We start from the raw sequence: 27,318 nt of genomic DNA on the forward strand, positions 1-27,318 counted from the left end.
ATGCAGAAAAACAATTGCTAGAATGCTTCTTTAAGGAACGGATTTCACACCCACGCTTTCTATAAGCATTTGCATATGTATGCAACTTGATTTTTTTAACTGAAAGGAGTAACTTGCCTTATGTTTCAGCCCATAGTTTACTTCCAGTTCCATAAGTAAAACACTTTTGCGAACATTCAGTGTTTTTTGCAGGTCCTCAAAGGTTGAATGAATTTCATCAACAATGCTGGACTTCTGTGCAGCAAGCTGATTGACGATTTCCGATACAACCTGTAGTGCAGAGTCTATTTCAGGTAATCTGAAATAATGTAAAGACATTTACAATGAACTAAACAGACATACATCTAGTAAAACAATGCAAACTATAATATAGCCAACATACAGAACAAATAAATTCATATGGTCTAGAGTAAGCGGTTGGTGACCGAGTTAAACTGTGCTTTAGATCCAGTTATTTACAACGTAATGGTAATTTCTTTTGGTTAGATACACAATTATTTATGGCACAGAACCAAGACACAATGTCTACCGAATCATGCCATGCGGCAGATAACTGCATCACAAAGAAGGCCTGCTCTGAAAGAAACATCCATTGTAATACCTCTTCTTGACGGCATCCAGCTGAGCCTGCAGGGCTGCCTTATGTTGCTCCACCACATCTTTGAGTGGCACAGTGGGATGCTCGGCATGCTCCCCTCCAGTACAGTCTTGGCACATAGCTGTCTCACATGACTGGCAGTAAAATTCCATCACCTGTAAAGAAAACCCAAGTGGCAAAATATTGATTTTCCTTAAGCATAAATTATATCAACCATACAGTTTTGAGAACAGTATATTGCCACTTACAAGTGTATGTGGTGCAACAATTATGTAAGTGATCAGGAACTTTTACAATAATCCCTGTTTTTCTACTGCAGTAAAACTATTCTTATAATCGAACATGCCTACGAAACACGAACTGGAAAATTATCTTCTGATTAATAATTGCTACAGCTGATTGGTTTAACGCTCTGGCTATTTTCAAAATTTTTTATGCACGAGTCCATTATTATTATACAAACAGTATGCGCAATAACATAGAAAATTAAATGGCCATCCTAATCAAGCCCCATAGGTACAGTACACCTAGATCTACCTCATCAACTGTTAGGGTAAGGTCACACGGAGCGGCATGGACCTGACGCGGCTGTCAAATAGCCTGTTAATAGCTGCGGATTGTTGCTTTTACCTGCAAAATCGTGCAGCCATAAAGGGTGTATTAATGAATAAGCGCAGAATTTTACAGATAAAAAGGACCATTTTTCCCGCTACATTGTGCGGCCATTAACAGGCAATTTGGCAGACACAACGATCATTGTGTCAGCACAACTGTTGGCCGCATTTCAGCCAGGTCAATGGCGTTCTGCGTGGCCCTACCCTTAAATTATTCTATCATGGGATTACAGACTGTTACCATGATGGCTAATTTAGCTCCCATATTTCTAGTGTTACTAAAGGTGGCCATACAAATTAAATAACTGTTGGCCGACAGTTCTCTCCTGACTCTCCCATAAACATGAACGCTGGGCTGAGCATGCATGTTTATTTAATTTGAGAGGGGAATAAAGGTTCTGTTAATTTCAATGCGTTTTTGAGTTTTCCATAAAACAACAAGAATTTAAAGATCTCTAAACATGCAGAGATCTAAGCAAAGTTACATTTAGAAACAAAACAGAGATAAACATTGCCTCTGAATAAAGAGAGCAGCCAAAGATAATTTTCATGTTTCGTCACTTGAAGAATTTAGACTGCATCCACCTTTCCCAGGACCCTAAATTACGATGATGCATTTGAACATGTGAAAGTAATGACGTTTCATGGTGACATTGAATATTTACCCGAATAACCACTGAAATACAGGGAGAAACCGAGTACTTCCATGACTGAGCTATAGCCATTCTAGTAGCAATTAGGATATGATGTGTAAGCAATCTCATGGTAGGAGAAATATCCTCAAGTGAAATATCAAGAATTGCCAAAGGAGGATTGAGATTAACCTGTGAATCTGATAATTCTGAGATCAGATTAAATGTATCTATCCATAAAGTGGTAATAATGGGGCAAGACCCCCACATATGTAATAGTTAACCTGTAAGTCGGCACCCCCTCCAGCAATCTCTAGATGTCCCATGAAAAATATGCATCAGTCTGGAAGGAGTCCGGTACCATCGAAGATGAATTTTCTTCATAAATTCCATATGATTCACACACTTAGAAAGTTTAGATGACCATGTAGAGGCTTTAATCCACTGCTCAATTGAAAAGGAAGTCCCCAATTCCCCCTCCCACTTTGTCATATACAATGCCTTCCCACCAATCCCCACCTTAATAATAAGGTCATAGCTACATGTCAGACCCTTTTCATGTCCTGGCCAGGCCCACAGGAATTTATGAAAGGCGCCAAGACTCGTTGGCGGCAGTGGGAGCTTTAAGGTCTGCATTAGGTGCCTTATCTGAAGGTCATGAAAAAAATACCCAGAAGAGATGCTATAGGCATTTGTAAGGTTCTCAAAAGATTTAAACGTGTGCCCCTCAAAAAGAAAGAAAATCAGAAAACCTCTCAGGGCCAGCTTCCAGCCAGGGTTTAATTGAGATATGAGGAAGAAAGATTGCAATAACTTGGATCGGAATTTGAGTCAGTGAAACATGAATGCAGCTTTCTTTACAAACATACCTCTTTCAAACCTGCAGACATCAACCGCAAAAGGCCTAGGTGGAATGTTATCACCCAAATAAGTAGCTATCAAAATGTTTCATTAATAATGTAGGAAACATCACATCTTCTAATTGAGACCATAAATTCAATTCAGGGGAATTCCAACTCGATTGCATCTGGTCCATAATAGCTGCTACATTATATGCTTTTAAGTTCGGAACCCCCAATCCTCCATATTTAACCCTTTGAAAGAGCGGTTTAGCCACCCTCGTTCTCTTTATTTATGAAGTTCATATGGAATAATGTCTGTAATTTAGATAATAGCGAGGATATTAAATAAGGTATTGTACTACAAGAATATAAGTATTTAGGTAAAAGTAACATTTTTACTAAATTAATCCTGTCCATCCAAGACAATTGAAATTGATCTAATCTATTACAATCCTGCGTCAATTGCGAAATGAGTGCCGTGTAATTTGTATTCATAACCATGGATAGATGAGGAGTCAACACTATACCCAGATATGGTAGACCTTTATCTGCCCATGTAAAATTAAAGCTAGAAAGGAGCGGTTTTAATATTGGCGGGATATTAATGGGCATCAGCAGGGATTTTGATATATTTAGTTTGTAATATGACATCTCAGAATAACGAGCTATAGTTTTAGTAATTTCGGATAAGGAAGACATACCGGAAATGTGATGTGATGTTCTAATCATTTCCACAAAGGGTTCCATGCATAAATAAAAAATTTGGGCGGGGGGGGGGGGATAAAGGGCATCCTTGGCGAGTGCCATTGCTTATTAAAAATGATTTCGACAAAAACCCAGAAGTGAACACAATAGCTGATGGGCTGGAGTAAAGGGAGAGAACTGCCTGTTTGATAAATGAATGCATTCCAAATTTAAATAGAACTGCTTCTAGAAAACGCCAATGCACCCGGTCAAATGCTTTTTCCGCATCTAAAGAAAGGATAATTGTGGGTTCTGACGAATCATATGCCATCTGAATCAAGTCTAGTAATTTTCTGGTGCCACATCTGGCTTGGCGACCCTTCACAAACCTCACCTGGTCTAGGGAAATCAATGAGGGTAAGCAATCATTGATTCGATCCGCAATCAATTTGGAAAAAATGTTGATATCACTATTTAGCAATGAAATTGGATGAAAGTTTTCTGGTCCATCTGTCATTTTGCCAGGTTTGGGGAGAGTGATCAAAATTGCCTGAAGCATTTCTGCTTGGCTACCAGCTCATTATAGGTAGTGTTCATATACAGGAGAAGTAAGTCTTCAAACACTTTAAAGAGGCTCTGTCACCAGATTTTGCAACCCCTATCTGCTATTGCAGCAGATAGGCGCTGCAATGTAGATTACAGTAACGTTTTTATTTTTAAAAAACGAGCATTTTTGGCCAAGTTATGACCATTTTTGTATTTATGCAAATGAGGCTTGCAAAAGTCCAAGTGGGCGTGTATTATGTGCGTACATCGGGGCGTTTTTACTAATTTTACTAGCTGGGCGTTCTGACGAGAAGTATCATCCACTTCTCTTCAGAACGCCCAGCTTCTGGCAGTGCAGACACAGCCGTGTTCTCGAGAGATCACGCTGTGTCGTCACTCACAGGTCCTGCATCGTGTTGGACGAGCGAGGACACATCGGCACCAGAGGCTACAGTTGATTCTGCAGCAGCATCGGCATTTGCAGGTAAGTAGCTACATCGACTTACCTGCAAACGCCGATGCTGCTGCAGAATCAACTGTAGCCTCTGGTGCCGATGTGTCCTCGCTCGTCCGACACGATGCAGGACCTGTGAGTGACGTCACAGCGTGATCTCTCGAGAACACGGCTGTGTCTGCACTGCCAGAAGCTGGGCGTTCTGACGAGAAGTATCATCCACTTCTCTTCAGAACGCCCAGCTAGTAAAAGTAGTAAAAACGCCCCAATGTACGCACATAATACACGCCCACTTGGACTTTTGCAAGCCTCATTTGCATAAATACAAAAATGGTCATAACTTGGCCAAAAATGCTCGTTTTTAAAAAATAAAAACGTTACTGTAATTTACATTGCAGCGCCTATCTGATGCAATAGCAGATAGGGGTTGCAAAATCTGGTGACAGAGCCTCTTTAAAGTACTCATTAGGAAGCCCGTCTGGACCCGGAGATTTGTTAGGTTTTAACCCCTTTATTACCCTTTTTATTTCCATTTCTAAAATCGGCTCATTTAAACTACGTAGTTGCGAGTCAGATAACTGTGGAAGAGTAATCTCCGACAAGAACTCTTTGATTAAGTTTGGTAATCCGTGTGGCAGAGAAGAATCGTCTTTTAGATTATAGAATTGACTAGAATAGTCTGCGAAGGAATCTGCAATCTTTTGAGGGTCATATACCTTGTGACCATTCGGAAGAGACATGTATTGGATTTTTGATCTAGCTGTTTGGACTTTCTCTCCTCGCTAGAAGTTTACCAGGTCTATCCCCCTGCGCATAAAAATTTAATCTGAGGCGTTTTAAATTTTATCGTATTGAAATAAATTCAAGGTCTTAAGTTGGTCTCGTAAGCAGTGGCGGATCATCATTAGGGCGGTTCGGGCGGCCGCCCGGGGCCCAAGGCTCCCAGGGGGCCCATGACCGCCCGAACCCCCTCATGCCCAGTGGCGTCGCTAGCACAGGAGGGAGCCCTGGTGCCAGGACCGCACCTGTCATGAGACGAGGGGAGCTTCGCTCCTACTTAGCAACCATAGTCTGTGCTGCTTTAGAAGCTCCCCCTCCAGCCCCCTTTCCCTGCTCTAAACATCTCTCCTGCTGATAGCTGTCGGGACATGGGGGAGGGGAGACTGTCGGCGGGCTCTGTGTCAGGCTGTGAGCAGGAGAAGAGCTGCAGTGAAGACTCACAAATATCCTACATAAAAGGTAAGTGCATGTGTGTTTACAATGTGTTTAATTGTGCATATTCATTGAGTGTTTACAAGGTGTACTTTGTGCCTACTGTGCATACTTTGTGCATATATATATTTCAGCAGCAATTCCGATACAGAAAAAAAAGCACCATTTCCTGTGGTTTTTACTGCAGTAAGTGGTGCGTATTTTGCTGCGTTTTTCTCAATGTTGGGAGATGGTGACGTCTCCTCTGAAAAAACGCAGCAATTCAGTCACTTTCCGCAGCAGGAATTGACATGCTGCAGTACGAGAAATACGCACCGCAGGACAAAATGTCTGGTCGGAAATTTTACGCAGTGTCTGGATGAGATTTGGTAAATCTCACTCACTTTGCTGCTACCGTATTCTGTGTATTTTCCGGGCGGAAAATCCGCAGCAATTCCGTTAAGTGTGGACAAGCCCTAATACAGTAGCAGCAGAGTAGATTAGATGTGAACAATTCTCATCACATGCTGCGTAAATGATAAGTGGGAAATAAAAAGCTCAGAAATTGACCTGCAGTGCAGTTTTTTATTCCGCAGCATGTCAATTGTATTTGCGTAAACGCTGCTCATTTGTTTCAGGTTTTCCCCATTTAACTCAATGGGGAGGTAAAACCCGCAACAAATAACACATGTTATGTAACGCAATATAGAAAAAATAAAAATCTTATACTTGCCCAGAATTCTGTTTCTTCGCCCGGGCCGGCCCCCTGGGATGACGTTTCACCCCATGTGACCGCTGCAGCCAATCACAGGCTGCAGCAGTCATATGGGATAAAATTTAATCCCAGGGCTGCAGCGACGCTGTATAGCACTATATACAAGGGGGGGGGGGAGCGCTGTGTGGCACTATATACAAGGGGGGGGGAGCGCTGTGTGGCTCTATCTATAGGGGGCTGTGACACGAACTCTACAGGGGGCTGTGTGTGTGGCTCTATCTACAGGGGGGGTGTGTGGCTTTATCTACAGGGGTGGGTGTGTGTGTGGCTTTATCTACAGGGGGGGGTGTGTGTGTGTGGCTTTATCTACAGCGGGGTGTGTGTGTGTGTGTGTGGCGCTGTCTACATGGGGGGTTGGCGCTGTGTCCCTGCACAGTGTGATACTGTCAGTATGTAGGGACACATCCCTGTGAAAGGGGAATCGTAACACCCATTTGTTAATGCTTGTGCAAAAAGGTAGTGTTAGCAATAGTTACGGCACGGCGGCGGTGGAGAAGGGGGGCCCAAGTTTGGGTAACAGCCCAGGGCCCATGGTCTTCTTAATCCGCCACTGCTCGTAAGTCTCTAAGGGTCTCACCCATAGCAATTGTAGGGTTGGATTTCATCAGAGTTTCATTAACCTGAATTGCTGATAAGAGCAAATCCATTTCTTTATTGCTTTCTCATTTTGCCTTAGCAGCCTGTTGTATAAAAAGACCCCTCACGAAAGCCTTATGAGTGCACCACACCATTTCTGAAGAAGAGGGTAAGTTTATTTCAAAGAACTCTATTAATGCTGCATTTATAGAATCTTGAGTAAGCCGAGATTTCAAGAGAAACGTGTTCAATTTCCATGGGGCTCTTGGGGGCAAACTGTATTTATCCATTAGGGTTAGGGAAATAGGAGCATAGTCCGACCATGAAATAACACCAATGTCAGTTTTTTCAGAGTTCAGTAAAATCTCCCTTTCTACCAAGAAAAAAAATCTATTCTGGAATATACCCTGTGGGGTGCTGAAAAGAAAGTGAAATCCTTTTCAGAGGCGTGTGGATAACGCCATACATCATGTAAGTATTCCCCTGATGCCAAAGACTCTATATCCAAACCTCTGCCAACCCCCAAATTAGATCGATCTAATCTGTTATGTATTACTATATTGAAATCGCCACAAATTAACAAGCCTCCTTGTTGCATATTTTTAGCTTTGGCTATAACTTTAGTAATAAACTGGGCCTGTCGTTTGTTAGGAGCATGTATTGAAACAATACTGTACGTAACTGAATCCAATTTACAAACTAAGGCCCCATGCACACGAACGTAAAAACGCCTGTAATTACGGGTCCACAGACTTCTATTGGCCACGGGTACCTCCCCGTATGCTTACGGGAAGGCGCCCGTGCCGTTTAAAAAATATAGAACATGTCCTATTTCAGGCCGTAATTACGGCACGGGCAGGCTAATAGAAGGCTATGGGGCTCCCGTAATTACAGGTGACTACGTGTATGCACTCAAAATTACGGGAGCATGGCTAGGCGACGTCAGTGTATAGTCACTGTCCAGGGTGCTGAAAGAGTTAAACTATCGGCAGTAACTCTTTCAGCACCAGGGCCAGTTACTGCCGATCACAATATAGATAAAGCTGTAAAAAAAAAAAAGACGTTCATACTTACCCAGAACTCCCTGCTTCTTCCTCCAGTCCGGCCTCCTGGGATGACGTTACAGCCCATGTGACCGCTGCAGCGGTCACATGGACTGCGCGTCATCTAGGGAGGTTGGACTGGATGTCGAGAGGGACGCGTCACCAAGACAACGGCCGGGTAAGTATGAATTTCTTTTACTTTTATTACGGAAAGGGCTGTCCCTTCTCTCTATCCTGCACTGATAGAGAGAAGGGGCTGCCGATTACTGCAGTGTAATTTAGCAGCGAAAACGTGCCCGTAAATACGGGTGGAATACGGGTGAAAAAACTTATTCTAACTCAACAGCGTGCTTAAAAAGCAAATAAACATATTCATTCCCTCTTTCAGGGAAAAGTAGGAGGCAAAGTCAGTAGGCCCTGCCATTCCGCAGGTAAATATGAACAAGCAAACAACCTACCACCAAGAATTACAGAAGAAAATGAAGCTCTTGTACATTTAACAAAATAGAATGAATTGTAGATCAGTCTCCTGGTCTGTGTGTGGTTCAACTGACCTTCTCTGACCATAACGGAGCAACAACCTCCGGACGGGAATCACCCCGACGCGGGGGCTATGCGAAGGTGAAGAAACAAAACCCCAGTCATGGAGTAAATCTTTTGCTGCATCTGGTGAAGTACACACATGTACACTGCCATTCCTGGAAACAATGAGCTTCACCGGAAATCCCCATTTATATAGAATTCCTTTGTCTCGTAAGACTTTGGTTAGTGGCATATATTCTCTAGGCCGTAGCATAGTAGCTGCTGATAAATTTGGGTAAATCGCAATCTCTTTAAATCTTCCCAGCAATTCTGGAGAGTTCTTCAGAGCTCGAAGAAATTCATCTTTAATGTGAAAAAAATGGATACGAGCTATGGAATCCCACGGAAGATGGGCCGCAATATGTCGCGGTTTGGGAATACGGTGAATCCGGTCAATAGTCATATCCAATGCAGTTTTTTGAGGTAACACTAGTGCCATTAGATCTGTCAGATATAGATGAAGTGCGGGGTCACCGACTCTGGTGTACCCCGAATTTTGACAGTTTCTGCGAGACCTAGCCTCAAGGTCTAAAACTCTATTTGATAACCTCTGAACTCTTTCCTCCAAAGATGAATTTGCATCTATCAGCAAATTATGCGATTTAGCAAAGGTTTCAATTTTATGTTCGATATGATCTGTGCAGGAGGCTTTAGCAAGAATGTCTGTTTTCAGTTCCCCCATCATTCGCTTGAAATCAGACTGTAAAGAATCTCAGAGAATTTAACAGGTTTTTTTAATTGTATTTTCAGACACTGGCTGTAATTCAGGGTCATCCCTCATGTCGTTATCTAACAATTCTGCCCTTGAAGAAGTAGGGGGGTGAGGGGGCATAGATAATCGTCTTTGCGCTGCCACCTGCTGAGAAGGAGAGTTGGCAAAGAACTCTGTGAGTCTAGTGGGTTTTGATTTCTGGTCTTTTTTTCTTTGTAGTTCCGCCCATTATGAACTGTTCCGGCCAGGTGAGTAAAGTAGTATTGTGAAATCACCAATGTAAGATTCCCAAAGCCGTGTGTGTGTGTGTGTGTGTGTGTGTGTGTGTGTGTGTGTGTGTGTGTGTGTGTGTGTGTGTATGTATGTATGTATGTATATATATATATATATATAAAAATAACCAGATATGGAACCTCCGTAACTAGGACCACTTTTGTTACAGTTTATGCAGATGGAGGATATAAAAGAAAATGGCATTATTTCTCGCCCATGATTGATGGGACTTTCCTGGAAGAGGGTCGACACTTCTGATCCTTTGCTACCCACAGAACAGTAGATATATCCAGTCCTCTATATTGTCTACATCCTTTGTGCCTAACTTCTCCCTCCCCCCCTCCCTTTACCCCTAACATGGTGGTATGCTGTAGTATACATGCCCCCCCCATTTCATTACTTAGAGCCCGTTTACGGTCACGTACATGAGGACAATCAGGGGGCGGTGTGTGTATTACTATGCTAACGTGACAGTATTTTTGCCTAGGGTCCTATTATATTACATGTTATGTTATATGTGCACTGTAACACTAGTTAAGGGGCTAACCCCTGTCATTGTAGTTTTTCATGCGGTCTACCGTGTTGTATATCCATATAGCGGCTGTTTATTTGTCCGGGGGGATACCACATGTTCTAGCCTTCTATTCATATCTCATATGCATATCTTAATGTTCTTATGGAAGGGGTTTCTGGTGATTATAACGGTTATATGTACTGCGGTATCCCCTACTAATCTTATGGCTCACCTTTTGGCGGGCATCGACTGTATCTGTCTGCTCTTCCCTTGTGCCTGCTTCCCACATTCCTCTTCTTCCCTTCCATCCCCTTTCTCTCCCCTCCCTTCTTTTTAGTTACTACAGGCGAGGCGGCGGGTATTTTCATGTGGCGGGGCATCCAGGCAGGGTTATTGTACTGGCTGGCAGGAAGCTACGTTAGGTCATGTGGTGCCAGGCGAGGCCTGCTGGTTTATTGGCCCTCTATTAAGGACCTGGATAATATCTTGAGCTCGTAGTCCGCCGGTGGCCCTGCCCTGGTGTCCCTCTATATCTCGCTCTTAGGTGTCTCAGTAAAAAGGGAGGGTACTGTTTGTTGGGCCTTTATTGTTGGGCCTGGTTATATGTGATGTTCCGGCCTCCCTTGTCCTCCCCCTGGGGGGCATTGGACGAAAGTTGTATTGTTCATTTAATATGCTGCTCACTGTGCGGGGCTCCCCCTCCGCTTTGCTTTGGTTTTCCTTGTTCCTGTTGTATCACTAACTTTTTCTCCACAGGTCTTCTTGCCACGTAGGAGTTGGCCTCGGGGCCACCTTTTCTGTATATTTTCTTTTTTTTTTCTGTCTGATCTTTCACTTCTTCCTTCCTTGTCCTCCCTTCCCTCTACCCATTCCCGCCGGGGACATGGCCCGTCATTCCCAGATAGACCTACGGATAGGCTCATTGAATGTTAAGGGCTTACATAGTCCTGGGAAGCGATCCATCCTGCTCAACATGCTGAAAGGCAGACAATTACATGTAGCTTTCCTGCAGGAAACGCATTTGAGTGAACAGAAACCCTTTAAGTTATCCAACTTATGGTTTCCTCACTCATATCATAGCTTTTCTCCCGACCCGAAATCCAGAGGGACAAGTATACTTCTTTCCCGCTCTATCCCTTGGGAATACCTGGACGCTCGCAGTGATGGAATGGGGCGAATGCTTTTGGTCAAGGGTAGCATCGACTCACAGATTTATACCTTCGCCTCCTTCTATTTGCCTAATATGGGTCAGGGTACAGCATTGAGTGGTTTTTTAGACACATTGGAGGAGTTTGGGGAGGGTACCATTGTCCTAGGAGGCGACTTCAATGTAGCATTGGACCCAACCATGGATGTTTCATCAGGTTCATCATCAATCCCCCACTCCCAATTGCGTCGCATTAAACGAGCCCTCCATGATCACAACTTTGTAGACACGTGGCGCCTTCTTCATCCATCGGATAGGGACTTTTCCTTTTACTCCTCAGTACACGACATTTATTCCAGACTTGATTTGTTATTTATCAAGCACAGCGCTCTACCATCGCTACAAGCGGCTGACATTGACTCGATCTCTTTCTCAGACCATGCTCTTGTCACAATGTCTATTTCATTGCAATCTCCGTTATTGTTCCAATCCCAGTGGAAACTCAATCCCTCGCTTCTTAATGACTCCCTCGTCTCATCAGACGTTCAGCGAACGCTTGATGACTATTTCATCACAAACACAGCCGTTGACACGAACCCGAGGGTGCTATGGGAGGCACATAAATGCGTTGTTCGCGGCACTTTCATCAAACATGGAGCGCGATTGAAAAAAGAGCGCGCCGTGACTATCGTTCGGCTATTGTCGGAGATCAAAGCTCTAGAAGTCACACATAAGCGTACCCATGAAGTTGAATGTAGATCTGCATTAATTCAGAAACGGGAAGAGTTACGCACCATATTATTATCCAAAGCTAAAGCCACCCTCTCTAAATGTAAGCGCCATTTCTACGAGTATGGTAATAAATGCAGCAGATCGCTAGCTAGAGCCCTGCGGATCCAACAAGCGCGCACTTATGTCCCCTTTATTACATCCTCCCCCAACGTACGAGCCAACATGCCTCTGGATATAGCGGCACAGTTCCGTAACTTTTACGCTGCTCTTTACAACACCGACTCCACCAACCCGGCCACGGCATCAAACGACTTTCGTGCGCATATCCAATCCTATATTGCGGACTCAGGTCTGCCATTCCTGACAGAGGAGGTACTCACTGCCTTGGAAGAACCGATTACCATGACCGAACTAACTGATGCGCTCAAAAACTCGGCTGCGGGGAAGGCCCCGGGGCCTGACGGCTTCACGTTTCCCTACTATAAGAAATTTATCTCCTGCATTGGGCCGCACTTGCTGGCATCCCTGAATTCTCTATCCTCCTCCTCACGCGTTCCATCAGACGCTCTTAGGGCCCATATAGCGGTGATTCCCAAACCGGGAAAAGACCCTTCTCAGTGTGCTAGCTACAGACCAATCTCACTGCTTAACGCAGACATTAAACTCTTTGCCAAGATATTGTCCATGCGTCTGGCCCCTCTGCTTGGTGGGATAATCCATCTTGACCAGGCGGGGTTCATGTTGGGACGTGAGGCCCGGGATAACACCACAAAGGCGATCAATCTCATATATAAATCCCAATTGTCTCGTGTACCACTTATGCTCCTGTCCACTGATGCTGAAAAAGCATTTGACAGAGTCAATTGGATTTACATGGAGGAAACACTTCTCCGACTCGGTTTAGGTCCTCAAATGATGGGATGGTTAATGTCATTGTACTCCTGCCCATCTGCCAGAGTCAGGGTGAACGGTATCCTCTCGGATGATTTTACAATCCATAATGGGACACGACAGGGCTGCCCTTTGTCCCCCTTGATCTTTGTCCTTACCCTGGAACCCTTCCTCAGACATGTTCGTGCAAATCAGGATATTAAGGGAATAGGAGAGGGATCCCGGGTCACTAAAGTGGCAGCGTACGCAGACGACCTGCTATTCTTTCTTACTAACCCCACCGTCTCCCTCCCGAATCTAATGCAGGAGTTTAGTCGATTTTCCAACCTCTCTAACTTTAAAATAAATTTCTCCAAATCCGAGGCCATGAATGTCTCCCTTCCCCCTTCCCTGCTGTCTTCATTGGAGCAATCTTTTAGTTTCAAATGGAACCCGGTGGCCCTTAAGTACCTGGGAGTGCGCATTCCTGCGGACCTTAAGGAGCTCTACAACTTAAACTTTCCAGGATTTCTCGCGGATGTGAAAGCAGATTGCGCCAGATGGACGGGGGGCACATTTACTTGGATGGGACGTTGCACGATTTTTAAGATGAATATACTTCCTCGTCTGCTGTACCTCTTCCAAGCCCTTCCTATAGCGGTCCCCCCTTCATTTTTCAAAGCGATTAATACCATTCAAAAGTCCTTTGTTTGGAATGGCAAACACCCACGTCTCAGTCGTGCGCTCCTATGCCGCTCCCGGGAGACGGGGGGATTAGCACTCCCTGACATTCGCTCGTACTACATTTCAACGCATCTGACGCGAGTGGTTGACTGGTGTAGGCACGCCCCCTTTAAGGCCTGGATAGGCCTTGAGCAAGGTTTCTCGGAGATTCCTTTAGAGACGATTCCTTGGTTGAAACAGGGACTTCCCACGTCCCTACACCGTCATCCCACGATAGGCCCCACGCTCCGTTGTTGTGCACTTCCAGTGGTCCGATCAAATCTCCTCCCTCTCTGCTCTCCCATGACTCCGATTCTGGGAAACCCTTCCTTTCCCTCTGGAGTGACAGATCCGGTGTTCAAGTCCTGGTCGTCGGCAGGGGTATTTAGGGCAGAACACTTCTTGAAGAACTCCGAGTGGCTCTCTCTCGCAGAGTTGACACGGATGCCTGACCTCCCCCCATTGGGTTATTGGCGTGTATTCCAACTCCGTCACTTCTACTCTTCATTGCCCTCTTCGGCCCTATTCCACGCCCCTAGATCTCAGCTGGAAACGATATGTGCCGAGGATGGGTCGGCGCGCCATACTCTGTCCACAATTTACCGTCTTCTACTAAACCCGCCGGACCTACCGACGCCTGGGTACATTTCGGAATGGGAGGCTGACTTGGGAATCACATTTACCACAAGCCAATGTTCCCGAATTCTTACCCTAGCTCATAAAACATCAATTAGCTCACGATATCAGGAGGCTAGCTTTAAGTTGCTCTCACGATGGTATAGGACCCCGGTCCGCCTTCATCGCATCTTCCCGACTGTCTCACCTCTCTGTTGGAGATGCGGTTTGGACAATGGTACCCTTTTACACACTTTCTGGTCATGCTCACGACTAACGGGATTTTGGGACGGGGTCAAAAGGGTGATCCTCAAGGTTACAGACGCTACCTGTAACATGGACGCGGCCTTCTTCCTCCTCCATCACTGTGACATTCCGGCTAACACATACAAACGCTCTCTCCTTCACTTTTTAGTGATGGCTGCACGACATTGTATCCCTTTACGCTGGAAGAAATCCTCTCCGCCGTCACTGTCTCTGTGGATCTCGAAGGTCAATGACCTTATGCATATGGAGGACCTAACCTCCTCCATTCACGATGCACATACTAGGTTCTGTCGCACGTGGGCCCCGTGGATCGTGTTTCAGGACTCCGACTTCTACACTGACATTCTTGGAAGTGTGGACACTGATGGATAGCTCGTGGGGTCCTGTTCGGGGGTGGTGGGGGTCTCCCCGGTGGGAGTTACTACTTCTCCTCCCCTTCTTGCTCTTTCACTTCATTCTGTACTTTTAACTAAATATGTCTTTCTTATGCATAGTGGGGAAGTTCATGTTTATACCTTAAAGATGACATATAATACTACCTCGTGGTAGGTTTACATTGTAAATTTCAAAAGCATACATCTTGGTTTTTTGCAAGTTGATATATTTTCCCACATGTACCTGCTGTATTGTGTATTCTGAAAATATGTGGCTGTTGTCACGAAAATAAAGAATTTCAAAAAAAAGAAAATGGCAAATTTTCCCGCCAACACTGGTCTCTCTTCTACTTCGGAAAATGTACCAATCTGAGATCTCTGAGCTGTGTCAGAATGTCTATTAAATCCTCTATTTGTCTGTTATAGCCCTGGGGAGGATGGACTGAGGAGGTGATCATTTCAATCCAGCCTGATTATGTACCGCGTGTGGACGAGACAGACAAGATGGCGGATCCCTCAAATCTGAGCCTCGTGTCCCACACCTGAGCCGTGTATCCGAAGTACAAGCCTATGCTGCACTCCGTCCACGAGTCACACACAGATTCCCTTTCACTCACCAGGATCTGGGTTCTCGGAGTCTACAAACTTATTCATGCAATCACCGCTAAACAGCCAGCATCCAGACGGGAGCACAGTGCGCAACTCCACCGCAGTGTCGAGCAGTCCCCCAGAGCCGAACCGACACCCGTCCGAAATAGCCTCCACACCGCCAAGCCATCAGCAAGGTAAGAAGGTATCCTCATATACCGGGAGAGAGAATTAGCTGAAGATTAAGGATTTAATTAAGCAGTTTTGAGCTTCAGATCACCGAAGCTCCCAGTCACACGTCTGCCTCCATGCAGATCCAAGCCACGTCCCCGGAATAAAGGTTCTTTTACACCAAGTAACGAATTTCGATCGTCAAGTTCAGCTTTTCGACGCTCCATTTACAGGGAGCAATTGATCACAAGTATAGGGATAGAGGTCCTCATACATTTTGCCAGCAGCACATCTCACTAACACAGGGAGATGTGCTGCCATCAAACAAATGTTCGGCCGTGTAAAAGCTTTTGCTACTTTATCGGTTGATCGCTGCGCTGTTTACACAAGGCAATGATCGGGAACAAGCTTGTGCACGAGCACTCGTTTGCCCGATCATTGGCCTGTGTAAAAGAGCCTTAGGCTACATTCACACGAGCGCGTAAATCTGGTCCACGTGCGTTGCATCGTTGCTACTTTTTTTTTTTTTTAATAGAATTGATGCGCAAATCACGCACAGCACACAGATGTGAGGAGAACGCTCAGGAAAACTAAGCTGAATAGGATATTATAATACTCTTAAGGTTAGACATTGCTAGTACGCCGTATAATACTTTGTTGCACATGCATTTCTTAATTCTGTAGACAGGTCCAGCATGTTGCACATGCATGCATTTATTAATTCTGAAGACCGGTCCAGCAAATTTCTAAAGCTCTTGGAACCAGTCCAAGACTCCAACTCCCTAATCATGATATACTAAGGATTTAGCATTTTGATTATAATTAAAAGGTCAACAGGATTAGGTGGGTCCAAGTAACAAGATTGTACACATGACAAGCAGAATTACTTGTGATCCTATTTGATCGGCTCCTTTCACTTCCTTCTGCTCATTGTCTATTCACACAACACTACAGATAGTAATTTAGTCAATAGAAAGAAAGCTAAATTTTATACAATCCATTTAAATTGAAGGATTACAGTGAGGCAATAATATCTACATACTACATCTTTAGAACCGCATGTAATTGCTAAGGGTACCTGCACACAACAGATTTTTTCCATCTGAAAAATCGGTCACGCATTTGCCTGAGAATCCACGTCAGAAATCAGACGCAGAGGCTAATTTGCAGTTTCATCTGCGTTGGATCCGCAAGCGGATTGGCCCCATTAAATGGGGCTATTCTGCGTGTGGCTACCGGACGTGGTTTTCCATATAAAATCCATGTTAAGAAGTGACCGGTCACTAGTGCAGATTTCCTTTTTAAATTAATAGGACATGGTTTGCTGACGGAATTCACAATGAAATCTGCGTGAAAGTTTATTGTGTGAACATTGCCTCAAAGAAATATGTTCTATTACCATCATCATTAAAAGATTTTAGATCTCAATTAATAATATTCAGATAATATTACTACACTGTACAATACAAAAATTATAACTGAATAGAAGAAAGTTACAGGGGTTCAAGTTCAGAGGATGAAAACCTATTCAGACCTTCTAATCTCACAGCTGAGAGGTGGATACAGTTGTATCCAGTCTAGGCAATCCCATAGAAACCAAACAGCCTGGGCAGGAGATATAGATTTGTGCTGCTGATGTATCTAGGCTCTCTTCACATAGGGTTTTGGCCTTCTGTTGGAGGTATACGTCGGGAGGTCTCCCGATGTCTATCTCAGACATAAGGCTGCGACATATCCCACTGTATGGCATAAAGTGGGATACGTCACCCAGGGGCTCTGGGGAAGCTCCCGAGATCACGGTCGATATACAGTATGGAAAGTGACGTCACAAGCTTCTCTAGAGCCAGAGTCCTCGGGCAGAAGAATCATCAAGAATCGTTCTGCCTGGGAATCCCAGCCCTGGGGGAGCTCCTGATGTCACTGTCCATATATGGGCCGAAGTCCCCGGGCAGAATGAATATGAAATTATATATATATATATATATATATATATATATATATATATATAGGTCACTGGAGCTTCCTGATGTATAGGTTTAACTTATACCCGTGACAAATGCCCAACAGTGGCATCCGTTACACATAGGCTCCCATGTTGAAGGAACTCATACCATGTAGTATACATTTTTTGTGGGATCCCTCAGGATGGAATAGCGTAGCGTACTACACTATTCCATCTTTAAAAAAAAAAGTATATACACTTTGTCTCCACTGGGCTAATGGAGTCAGATGGACAAGTTTTATCGTGTATGTCGGGACCAACCTACACAATAAACGTAGTTCATAAATGTGATGTGAAGAAACCTTAGCTCAAATAGGATTGTCTAGACTGGATACAATTGTATCCATTCTTCAGCTGTGAGAACTAGAAAGTTTTCAGGCTCTGCGAATGAAAACTTTTCATGTTTACATCCAGAGACTGCTCCAGTTTCTGTCATTTTCGACAGAATCAATAGTGCAGTCGACTACAGTATTTCTTCTGGCAAAAAAACTAAAACCTGACGGAACGAAGCCTGAGGGTATGTTCACACGGCCTATTTACGGACGTAATTCGGGCGTTTTTGCCCCAAATTACGTCTGAAAATAGCGCCTCAATAGCGCTGACAAACATCTGCCCATTGAAAGCAATGGGCAGACGTTTGTCTGTTCACACGAGGCGTAAATTTACGCGCCGCTGTCAAATGACGGCGCGTAAATAGACGCCCGCGTCAAAGAAGTGACCTGTCACTTCTTTGGCCGTAATTGGAGCCGTTATTCATTGACTCCAATGAATAGCAGCGCTAATTACGGCCGTAATTGACGCAGCGTTCAAGCGCCTGCACATGCCGGTACGGCTGAAATTACGGGGATGTTTTCAGGCTGAAACATCCCCGTAATTTCAGCCGTAACGGACGCCCTCGTGTGAACATACCCTAACTGAGCACAGCTGATGAAAAAATAAAACCCATTGAAATCAATGGTCTTTTTTTTAACGTAAACTGTAACTTCCGTTCCTGTGGTTCCTCTGATGGATACGCTAGAACAGTAGCCACAACGCAGATGTGAACACTGCATAAATTCAGCAATCCCATGATGCACAAATTTCTTACATTTCCATCATGATTGGGACATGACAAAGGTTTTCCAGCAGCAACAGCATTCACCGTCTCCAGAATGGAGGACTCTTCTATACCATTATCTGGACTCCTCTGCAGCACATCCATCAGGTTAGTAATGAAGAAGTTGTTCTGTAGCGCAGAGACACCCTTTTCGGGTAGAATTGACGTCTGGCGGCAGACTGGGCAAGAGAGGGTCAAGCTGTGAGCAGGAATGTAGTTCTGCAAACACCTGGAATGTCAAAGGAAGGATACTACAACAGTTACACATTGTCCAGAAGCCGGGCAAATATAGGCAGCCTCATCTATACTTGTCACCACACTATCTCGGAGTAGTTTCATAGCAACATACAACATAAGGTTTAGAATAATAAAAAAACAGGAGCTAATTACATTCAGAATAAACTTGAAAGGAAAAATAACTAGAAAGATCATGGGTTTGCAGCGGTTTGTTACATGAATATGGGATGAAAAAAAAAAAGAGAAAAAAAAAGCCAGCGTCTTATATTGACCTTGGTAAAAATCAACAATGGCATCAGCAGCACTATATTATATCTATCTATCCATGTATTTCCCAAGCATTTACTCATTCAAGTGTCCACAAAGTTCAGACGCAAAGTTCATATGGTTGTCACAATACCAGAATTTGGACTTCGATACTGATACTTTGTGCAGTATTGCTATTTTCAATACCAAAACGATACTTTGGCAACAATAAATAAAAATTTAAAAAAGATGTCCTTCCATTTTCTGATGTGAGGCACATAGTGATGAATTTTAAACCTCCATGTGCCTCACAGTAATAGTAATTAATAGTGTAATACAGCCATTGCCCCGCTCCTGATCACGCGCGCACACACACACTTGCTGTGCCCGCGCCATCAGAAAGATGTGATGCGGCCGGCACTGGAGAGAGAGAACATGACAAGCGCTGAGCAGTGTGCCCGCCATGTTCTCTGCCTCCAGAGCTCATTAACGCAGCGCCGGCCGCATCACATCATGCCAGTGACCATATTCATGTATTACAACACCGCGGCCGCACAGCTAGGTATCGAAATGCATGAATCCACAGTATTGAACCGTTTGAGGGTGCGCAGCATCGAAATAGTATCGATATTTCGATGCATCGTGCAACCCTAATTGTTTCTAGATCTACATATCAGCAATACTTTTTTCATGGTCAGACAGTATCTTTTTGTGCACAAATGCTTGCTTATTTGTCAGCAGGATAATTTCATCGGCTACAGCCAGCCCAAATGGATTCTAGAGTTTTGACCAATTCTTATTATTTGTGGCTTCTGCGAGAATAAACTCCCTCCAGTGCACTCTACACAGCCAGTTCTCTGCATAGTGATCCTCTGTTCTCTGCCAAGCAGCCAATAGAAATAGCTTTGTGCTTGTCCAGGAAGGAGTAAAGCATCATCAGTAAGGGTATGTTCACACGGCAGCGTCCGTAACGGCCGAAATTACGGGGATGTTTTCAGGAGGAAACATCCCCGTAATTTCAGCCGTAACGGCATGTGCAGGCGCTTGAACGCCGCGTCCATTACGGACGTAATTGGCGCTGCTTTTCATTGGAGTCAATGAATAACCGCTCCAATTTCGTCCAAAGAAGTGACAGGTCACTTCTTTGACGCGGGCGTCTATTTACGCGCCGTCATTTGACAGTGGCGCGTAAATATACGCCTTGTGTGAACAGAAACGTCAGCCCATTGCTTTCAATGGGCAGATGTTTGTCAACGCTATCGAGGCGCATTTTTCGGACGTAATTCGGGGCAAAAACGCCCGAATTACGTCCGTAATTAGTGCGTGTGAACATACCCCAATATGGAAGTATAGCTGAGAAGTCTCCTATTCAGCTGGTTAGGATTGGAAAGTTGAATTGGGAGGTTAGAAGGGACTATATTGTCAGCTGACCGAGGTGGAAGGAGACTAATTTATCTCAGAGCCCCTCCCCAAGCAGCACAGATTAGCAGAAGCACCAAAGGGAGACATGTAAGGAAATGAAAACGAAAGTGGTATTTTTTTTATGCAAGAAACACTGCAAATTATTTTCAAAACAGCTATTAACAGCAATTCAGGACTTCTGGTTTTAATCTAATTCATGGGATAACCTGTTTAAATCTAATTATTGGCACAACATTAGACGGAAGCTGCTTGCGATTAATGTACATTATATAGGGGAGGGGGGATATTTTTCATCACCTCTTCTTCATATGGAATCCAGGTGGATTTTTTAATTAAACACGGTTTGTCCGTGGGGAATGAATGAAGAACTTCTCTTTAACTTCTGTATAGTAAAAACCAGTAAACAGTATATATTATATATATATATTTAAGTATATTATATTTAAGTTTTTTCATTATTTCATTATATTTGTTTACTTTATGGTATCTTACAAGTATTGATTCTTATTAGTTTATATTGGGATATTGAATTAACAACATATGCAAAAAAAAATTAAAGGATGTGTTTTTTTCACTAGGTTTTTGTGAGGGATTGCATTCACTGTTGCTTTCATTACATATTTTTTTTCTTTAGTTTTTGATTCTGTAAGTAACCAAATGAACTGTTGCAACCGTTCCTCCTAACCCCCTCCGGTACATCAATATTAAGGCTATGAAATCGAAGAAAAGTCTAAGCCCTTATGCACACGACAGGGTTTCCCTGCCGTGTGACGGCCCTTCAAAAAACGTGCGTTGCACGGCTACAGTAAGATCAATAGACCCCTAATGGGGCTATTCACACGACCGATTTTTTGACGGCCCGGGAAACCCGGCCATCAAAAAATGGGACATGCCCTATTTTCGTCCGTTCTCCCTGCCACCTGGTTCCCATAGAAGTCTATGGGGCCGGGTAATACACGGCCATCACTTGAATGTGCTCCAAGTGACGGCTGTGTCTTCCGTCGGTCGCGCTCTCTTTCTCCTCCCCACAGTGCGAAGTGCATGTGAGGAGGAGGATGAGGGTATTTTTTTTTGCTCCCTGTAGGAGCGGAATCCTCAATCCCCTGCCACAGCTTCGGCAACGCTGTGGTCGGGGATTGGGGATTCCGCACAGTGAAGTCAGGGACTTCTGAAGCGGAATCCCCGGCGATGTGGCCGGGGATTCCGCTCCAGGAGAAGTCCCTGTCTTCACTGTCCATATATTGACACAGTGACGTCAGGCACTTCTGAAGCGGAATCCCTGACCCTGTGGCCGTTGTCTCTGCTCAAGGAGAAGTGCCTGACTTCACTCTCCATATATGGACATTAAAGTCAGGGACTTCTCCTGGAACAGTGGCGCTATCTACAGACAGGTAGGGGGGGGGGGTGCTGTGTAGAACTACCTGCAGGGGGCTGTGTGGCATTAACAATGGGGGGGGGGGGCTGTGTGTGGCATTATCTACAGAGGGAAGTGTGTGGCAAAAATTTACAAATTAAATTCATCCGATTTTAAAACGGACAGGGAAAAAAGACGGCTGCAAAACGGGTCAAAATCGGAACGGAATCGGAACAGATGCAAAACGGCCTGGAAAAAAAAAAGCCCAAAACGGCCGATAAAAATGGCCGTTTTAGTCCATTTTGCATCCGTTCAGTTTCCGTTCCAGGCCGTGTTTCCATTTTTAACCCGTTTTGCATCCGTTTATTTCCCAGTCCGTTTTAAAAATGGATGAATTTCATTTGTAAATTTTTTGCCACACACTTCCCTCTGTAGATAATGCCACACACTGCCCTCTGTAGATACTGCCACAGCCCCCCTTTACATAGCACCCCCCCATATATGGCACCCCCCTACCTTTCTGTACATAGCACCACTGTAGGGGACCATTCCAGGATTAGTCCCTGACTTCACTGTTCAGATATGGACAGTGAAGTCAGGGACTTCTCCTGGAGCGGAATCCTCGGCCACAGCTTCGGCAACGCTGTGGCCGGGGATTAGGGATTCCGCTCCAACAGGGAGCAAAAAAATTCCCTCCTCCTCACATGCACTTCGCACGGTGAGAAGGAGAAGAGAGTGAACAAGCGGCAGAAAGTTTGGCAGTCACTCGGATCACATCAGAGTGACTGCCGTGCTCAACACGGCCCCATAGACCTCTACGGGAGCCGTGTGGCCTGGAGACCGGGCCGTCAAAAAAATCGGCCGTGTGAATAGCCCCATTTGGGGTCTATTGTTCCTACTACGGCCGTGTGGCAGCCTTTCAAAAAACGTCCATCACACTTCTGGGAATCCCCATTGTGTGAATAGGGCCTAACATTTAGAGGACCGTACTCTACATTTCAATTACAGAGTTTATTATTCTTGTCTTGTACAATGGTTCTTGTCTTTAGGTCATATTTAGTTATTTTCTATAAAATATATATTGCTTTAATTATTGCACTGAATGTGGCGTTGTCCTTGACATTTATGGGGCTATTGTACAAGAATGTATATTAGGTTTTGATACACTATTGGGGGGGGTATTTATTTATATATAGATATGTGAACGTGGGGTAAGCTTATGTTATACACTACTATATCATAGTCCTTTGATTTTAGGGTTATTTTTATGGGTATGTGGTTCATTAGATGGGATATATAATAATTATTTTTTCTTTAAACATTGATTGGTGCTGTATTCACCATTGTTATATGAATTTCTAATTCCCTATTTAATGGATATATATTTGTGCACAATTTTTTCCTTTTTTTTTTTGCTGCACAGAATAATTTGGGGTATATTTGCCACTTTTCTTTCCCCCTTTTTCCCCTGGACCGTTTTTTCGGCGCAGGCACATTCTCTACGAGTCTGACTTATTCCTTTCGGCATGCGCTGAGTGTGAGCGTGACGCAGAGGAGCCTTGACTCTTTGCATGGGCTCAGTACTGGGATTTTTCCTGGTGCCTGTGCAGTTGAGTCGTCTGCTCCTCTGCATCTCAAAGATGGCCTTGGGTGTGTGCACTGGCTGGCATTTTCTTGCAGAACATGCAGGTGTATATTATGATCCACCTTTATCCTTACATCTACTTTAACACTGAAGAGATGCAGTAGCGTCTGGGACAATACCCCTGAGGAAGCTAGGTTTCTCCTGGCAATACGCATGGGGCGGGTTTTTTTTGTTTTTTTAAGTGTGCACCCCTCTGTCTGGTTTGTATCTATTGTCCCATTCTTATAAGGTTTTAGATATGTGCCTTTTTGCATTGTATGTCACATTTATTCATGATCTTATCCCATTTTAGGAATCATATGTATTGTAGTGGGATCCGTATTAGGGCCATTCATGTGTCCAGCAGGTTTTGGGCTCTACGTTACTGTGTATCGTATTATGGATCACTGGCTGAATTTTTGTATACAACATTTTTTACTTGTTTTCTCCTTTTTGGTGTGAATAAAAAACTGTTACCGCTTTGATACAATTTCGCAGGTGCATGTCAACATTTTTTTTGCCCTACTTCCTATGGTAATTTTAGTTGTTTGTTCTAGGGCATAGACTTTGCACTCCATAGATAGGCGGTATGCCTGCCCATTCCTGGTTTTTCATAATGTATGTTATGGAACGTGAATGTTTTATATATTAGTGTGAGGAATATACTAATATGAAACATAGCCTAAATGACGAAGAATGAAAATTTTTTAAGAATAAATAGGCAACTCACCTCTCACAAAATGTGTGAAGACAAGGAAGTACTTTGGGATTTTTGTATCGGTCGAGGCATATACTGCAGATTAGAAACTGCTTGTCAATCTGGCGCACCACAGGGCTAGGGATATTGGAGCCTTCACTGGCCATCCTAGACCACTGACATGTGGGTTACGTTCCCTTCTGCCTTGCACACTGAGGAAGAAAAAAAATGGAGGTTACATAAAACCAAAAGATGTCATTTGAACAATAGGTCAATGGACATGTGGAAATTGAGCAATATAAATGTAACATGCATTTACAGCATAATAATTATTTTAAAACTTTTCTTTAAAAAAGTTACACAATGGTATCTTACTCTTAATACAACCACTAAGTAGCAGTTTGCCATCTTTCTAAATCACAGCTTTCTTTTTTTCAGCTTTAATCCCAGTGTCCCTAAACCGTCCATTCAGCTGTATATAGGCAATGTGGGAAGATTAGGTTTGTCTATGGCCGGCACTAGATATGTCAATAACAGATTCTGCATAGGGAATGTAGTAGACAGAACTAAACCAGCTCTACATTACTTTACAAAAGGTATGAACATCCCTCCCTCTGGGGGACCACGTAGTATTCACAACTGATAGAGCTTCAAAGAGTATAAAACAGGATATGCCATAAATGTGAGTCCCACCGCTACATTCTGCAAGTCAAAGAAGCCACCAGACGGCCATATAAAGAGATGGAGAAGTAACTAATACTATCCACTGAAGTCCATATCCTATAGTTACTCCATAAATCTAGGATGGGAAAACAGGGTTTATTTTACAGGGTTTGCCATAAGTATTTATGCCATATCGTTTGAGTATGACATATCTGTCCGAGCAGAAATATGGTATAAAATCTACAGGTCTCTTATGTCTAAGCACCTAAAGTGTTAAAATAAGGATATAGCAAGTTGAGTTTTTGGTATTGGTCTCTCTTTAAAGGGAACATTTCACCTATTGAATTCTACTCACCCCTCCCAGCCGCTACTATCAAAAGTTCATTGGCTTTATCCACTCTCCTAAACTCCTCCTGTGACCGTAAATAACGGTCTGCAAACATTTTGCACCTTTTATGGTAATAATCCAGCAGTCTCGTTCGTTCCTCTTTTTATGCCCGCCCACCGTTGAAAGCTGACCCGCCCTGGATGCCAAAATCTCATCTGAGATCGCGCACATGCGGCAGTCATGTATGGTCCGATACCATTCCCTGCTTCGTCCAGGTCTCAAATCTAGCTGCTGCACATGTGCTGCTATTGTGTCCCATTGTGCGCACTCGCCAGAACATTGATGCGCAAGTGCAGGATTTTGAGAGTGCTGGGGGGAGGCGAGCACAGACAATCAAAAGTAAGGAGGCGGGGTTAACTCAGAAAGACTTGAGGAATAAAAGATATGACTTATGCTCATTAGCATACGGTGTGGGAACACTAAAAAAAAAATAGAATACTAAAAGGTACAGAGATAATAGAAGATAATTACAGGTTACATAAAAATGTATTGTTCACCCACTTCCACCAGGTATTGCTGGATTAATAAGTGAAATGCTGGTGACAGAAAAGCAGGACATATTCATAATGCAAATCACACACATGCAAAGTAAGCATCGTTTTTTTGTTAACAAATCACACCATGTTTATTTATGACTGTACTGCTTATTTTTAGTACAGATTTGCATCAAGCAGGGTCACATTACCATGGTACAACCAGTCTGACCCAATCGATGTTACAGTGAGAGTAAGCAATCTCAGCATCAATGTGCACGAAAAAAAAGTAATCGTGCAAACGTATACTGCGAGGTGCTCACTGATGGAAATGCTCATCTGGTCCTGAACCACTATTTTTCAAACCACCAATTGCAAAATCCCACCCCGGCTTACCCAGTTTTCAAATGTAGTGCAGTGTAACGTAGACATGTGTATGGACTTACCTGGGGCTGTATTTCACGGGAATACATTCCAGGCTCCCGGGGGTCACGTGATCTGTACTCTGACAACCCAAATCTTGCAGAGTCTACTGTAGAAAACGTCTGTCGGTCTCTCAATGTGTATCAATAAGACTCACATCGAGGCTCCTATAGACTTGCATTGAAAGCCTGACTTCCGGTCCATAGAGTAGACGCTGTAGGATGGAGGGAATCAGAATAAAGATCACATGATCTCACAGGGGTCTGGAACGGAGGCCCATAAAATATAGCACCAGTAAGTTAATACACTACATTACATTTGCAAATGAGGGGGGGGCTTCTTGAAGAAAATACACTGAATGGTGTCTATTACAGACGCCCATTTAGCAGCACGTTGGACGCATTTGGCCTTTAGAACCACAGCAATTAGTCGTCGCATAGATTCCACTAGGTGTTGAAATAGTTTTTTAGGAATATTGGGCAATGTGACAGGAAAAGCTTCTCGCAGCGTCCTTCTGCCATAAGGAAAGACAGCTGCCATGAAGGGAAGAACTTGGTTGGCCACAATGCTTAGGTCAGCCCTAATGTTCAAAACATCCATCCAGAGGTTTAAGAGGAGCCAGGGTGTTCCAAGAAAATATTCCCCACGCCATTACTCCACCTCCACCAGCCTGAATTGTTGACACCTGACAGGAAGGGTTTATCGATACACACTACTTGCACCTTCGGACCCTCCCATCAGCATGATGTAACAGAAATATGGATTCATCTGACAAGGCAATGTTTTTCCACTGCTCAGTGATCTAACTTTTGTGCTCCTTTGTCCACTGGAGTCTTGCCTGTTTCCCTTAGACAGCAATGGCATTCGAAATGGTCGCCTGATATAACCCATCCATGCTATAGAGGCTCTGTCACCAGTTTCTCAAATCCCTATCTCCTATTGCATGTGATCGGTGCTGCAATGTAGAGAACAGTAATGTTATTTTTTTTTTTTTTAAAACGTTCATTTTTGGCCAAGTTATGAGCGATTTTATATATATGCAAATGAACTTTGAAATGGACAACTGGGCGTGTTTTTTTTCGTATGTCCAACTGGGCATGTATTGTGTTTTTAACTGTGCGTGTATGACGCTGACCAATCAGTGACCAGTCAGCGTTATACACTCCTCTC

At 43.9% G+C, this 27,318-nt stretch overlaps 1 protein-coding gene across 6 annotated transcripts in view; it reads right to left on the reverse strand.

The window, feature by feature from the left end:
- The window catches only part of TRIM2 (tripartite motif containing 2), a 156,587-nt gene that overhangs the window by 18,746 nt on the left and 110,523 nt on the right, over positions 1-27,318 (reverse strand). For all 6 annotated transcript variants that reach the window (XM_075860340.1, XM_075860339.1, XM_075860336.1 and 3 more), the window contains 4 exons: positions 24,235-24,413; positions 18,613-18,850; positions 602-753; positions 118-298 (listed from right to left, as the gene is read on the reverse strand). In XM_075860340.1, the coding sequence (XP_075716455.1) occupies positions 118-298; positions 602-753; positions 18,613-18,850; positions 24,235-24,368 (705 nt within the window). In that variant the 5' untranslated portion in view covers positions 24,369-24,413. The remainder of the gene's footprint in view (positions 1-117; positions 299-601; positions 754-18,612; positions 18,851-24,234; positions 24,414-27,318) is intronic.

This window comes from Rhinoderma darwinii, chromosome 1, assembly GCF_050947455.1.
Source record: "Rhinoderma darwinii isolate aRhiDar2 chromosome 1, aRhiDar2.hap1, whole genome shotgun sequence".
NCBI classification, from domain to species: domain Eukaryota; kingdom Metazoa; phylum Chordata; class Amphibia; order Anura; family Rhinodermatidae; genus Rhinoderma; species Rhinoderma darwinii.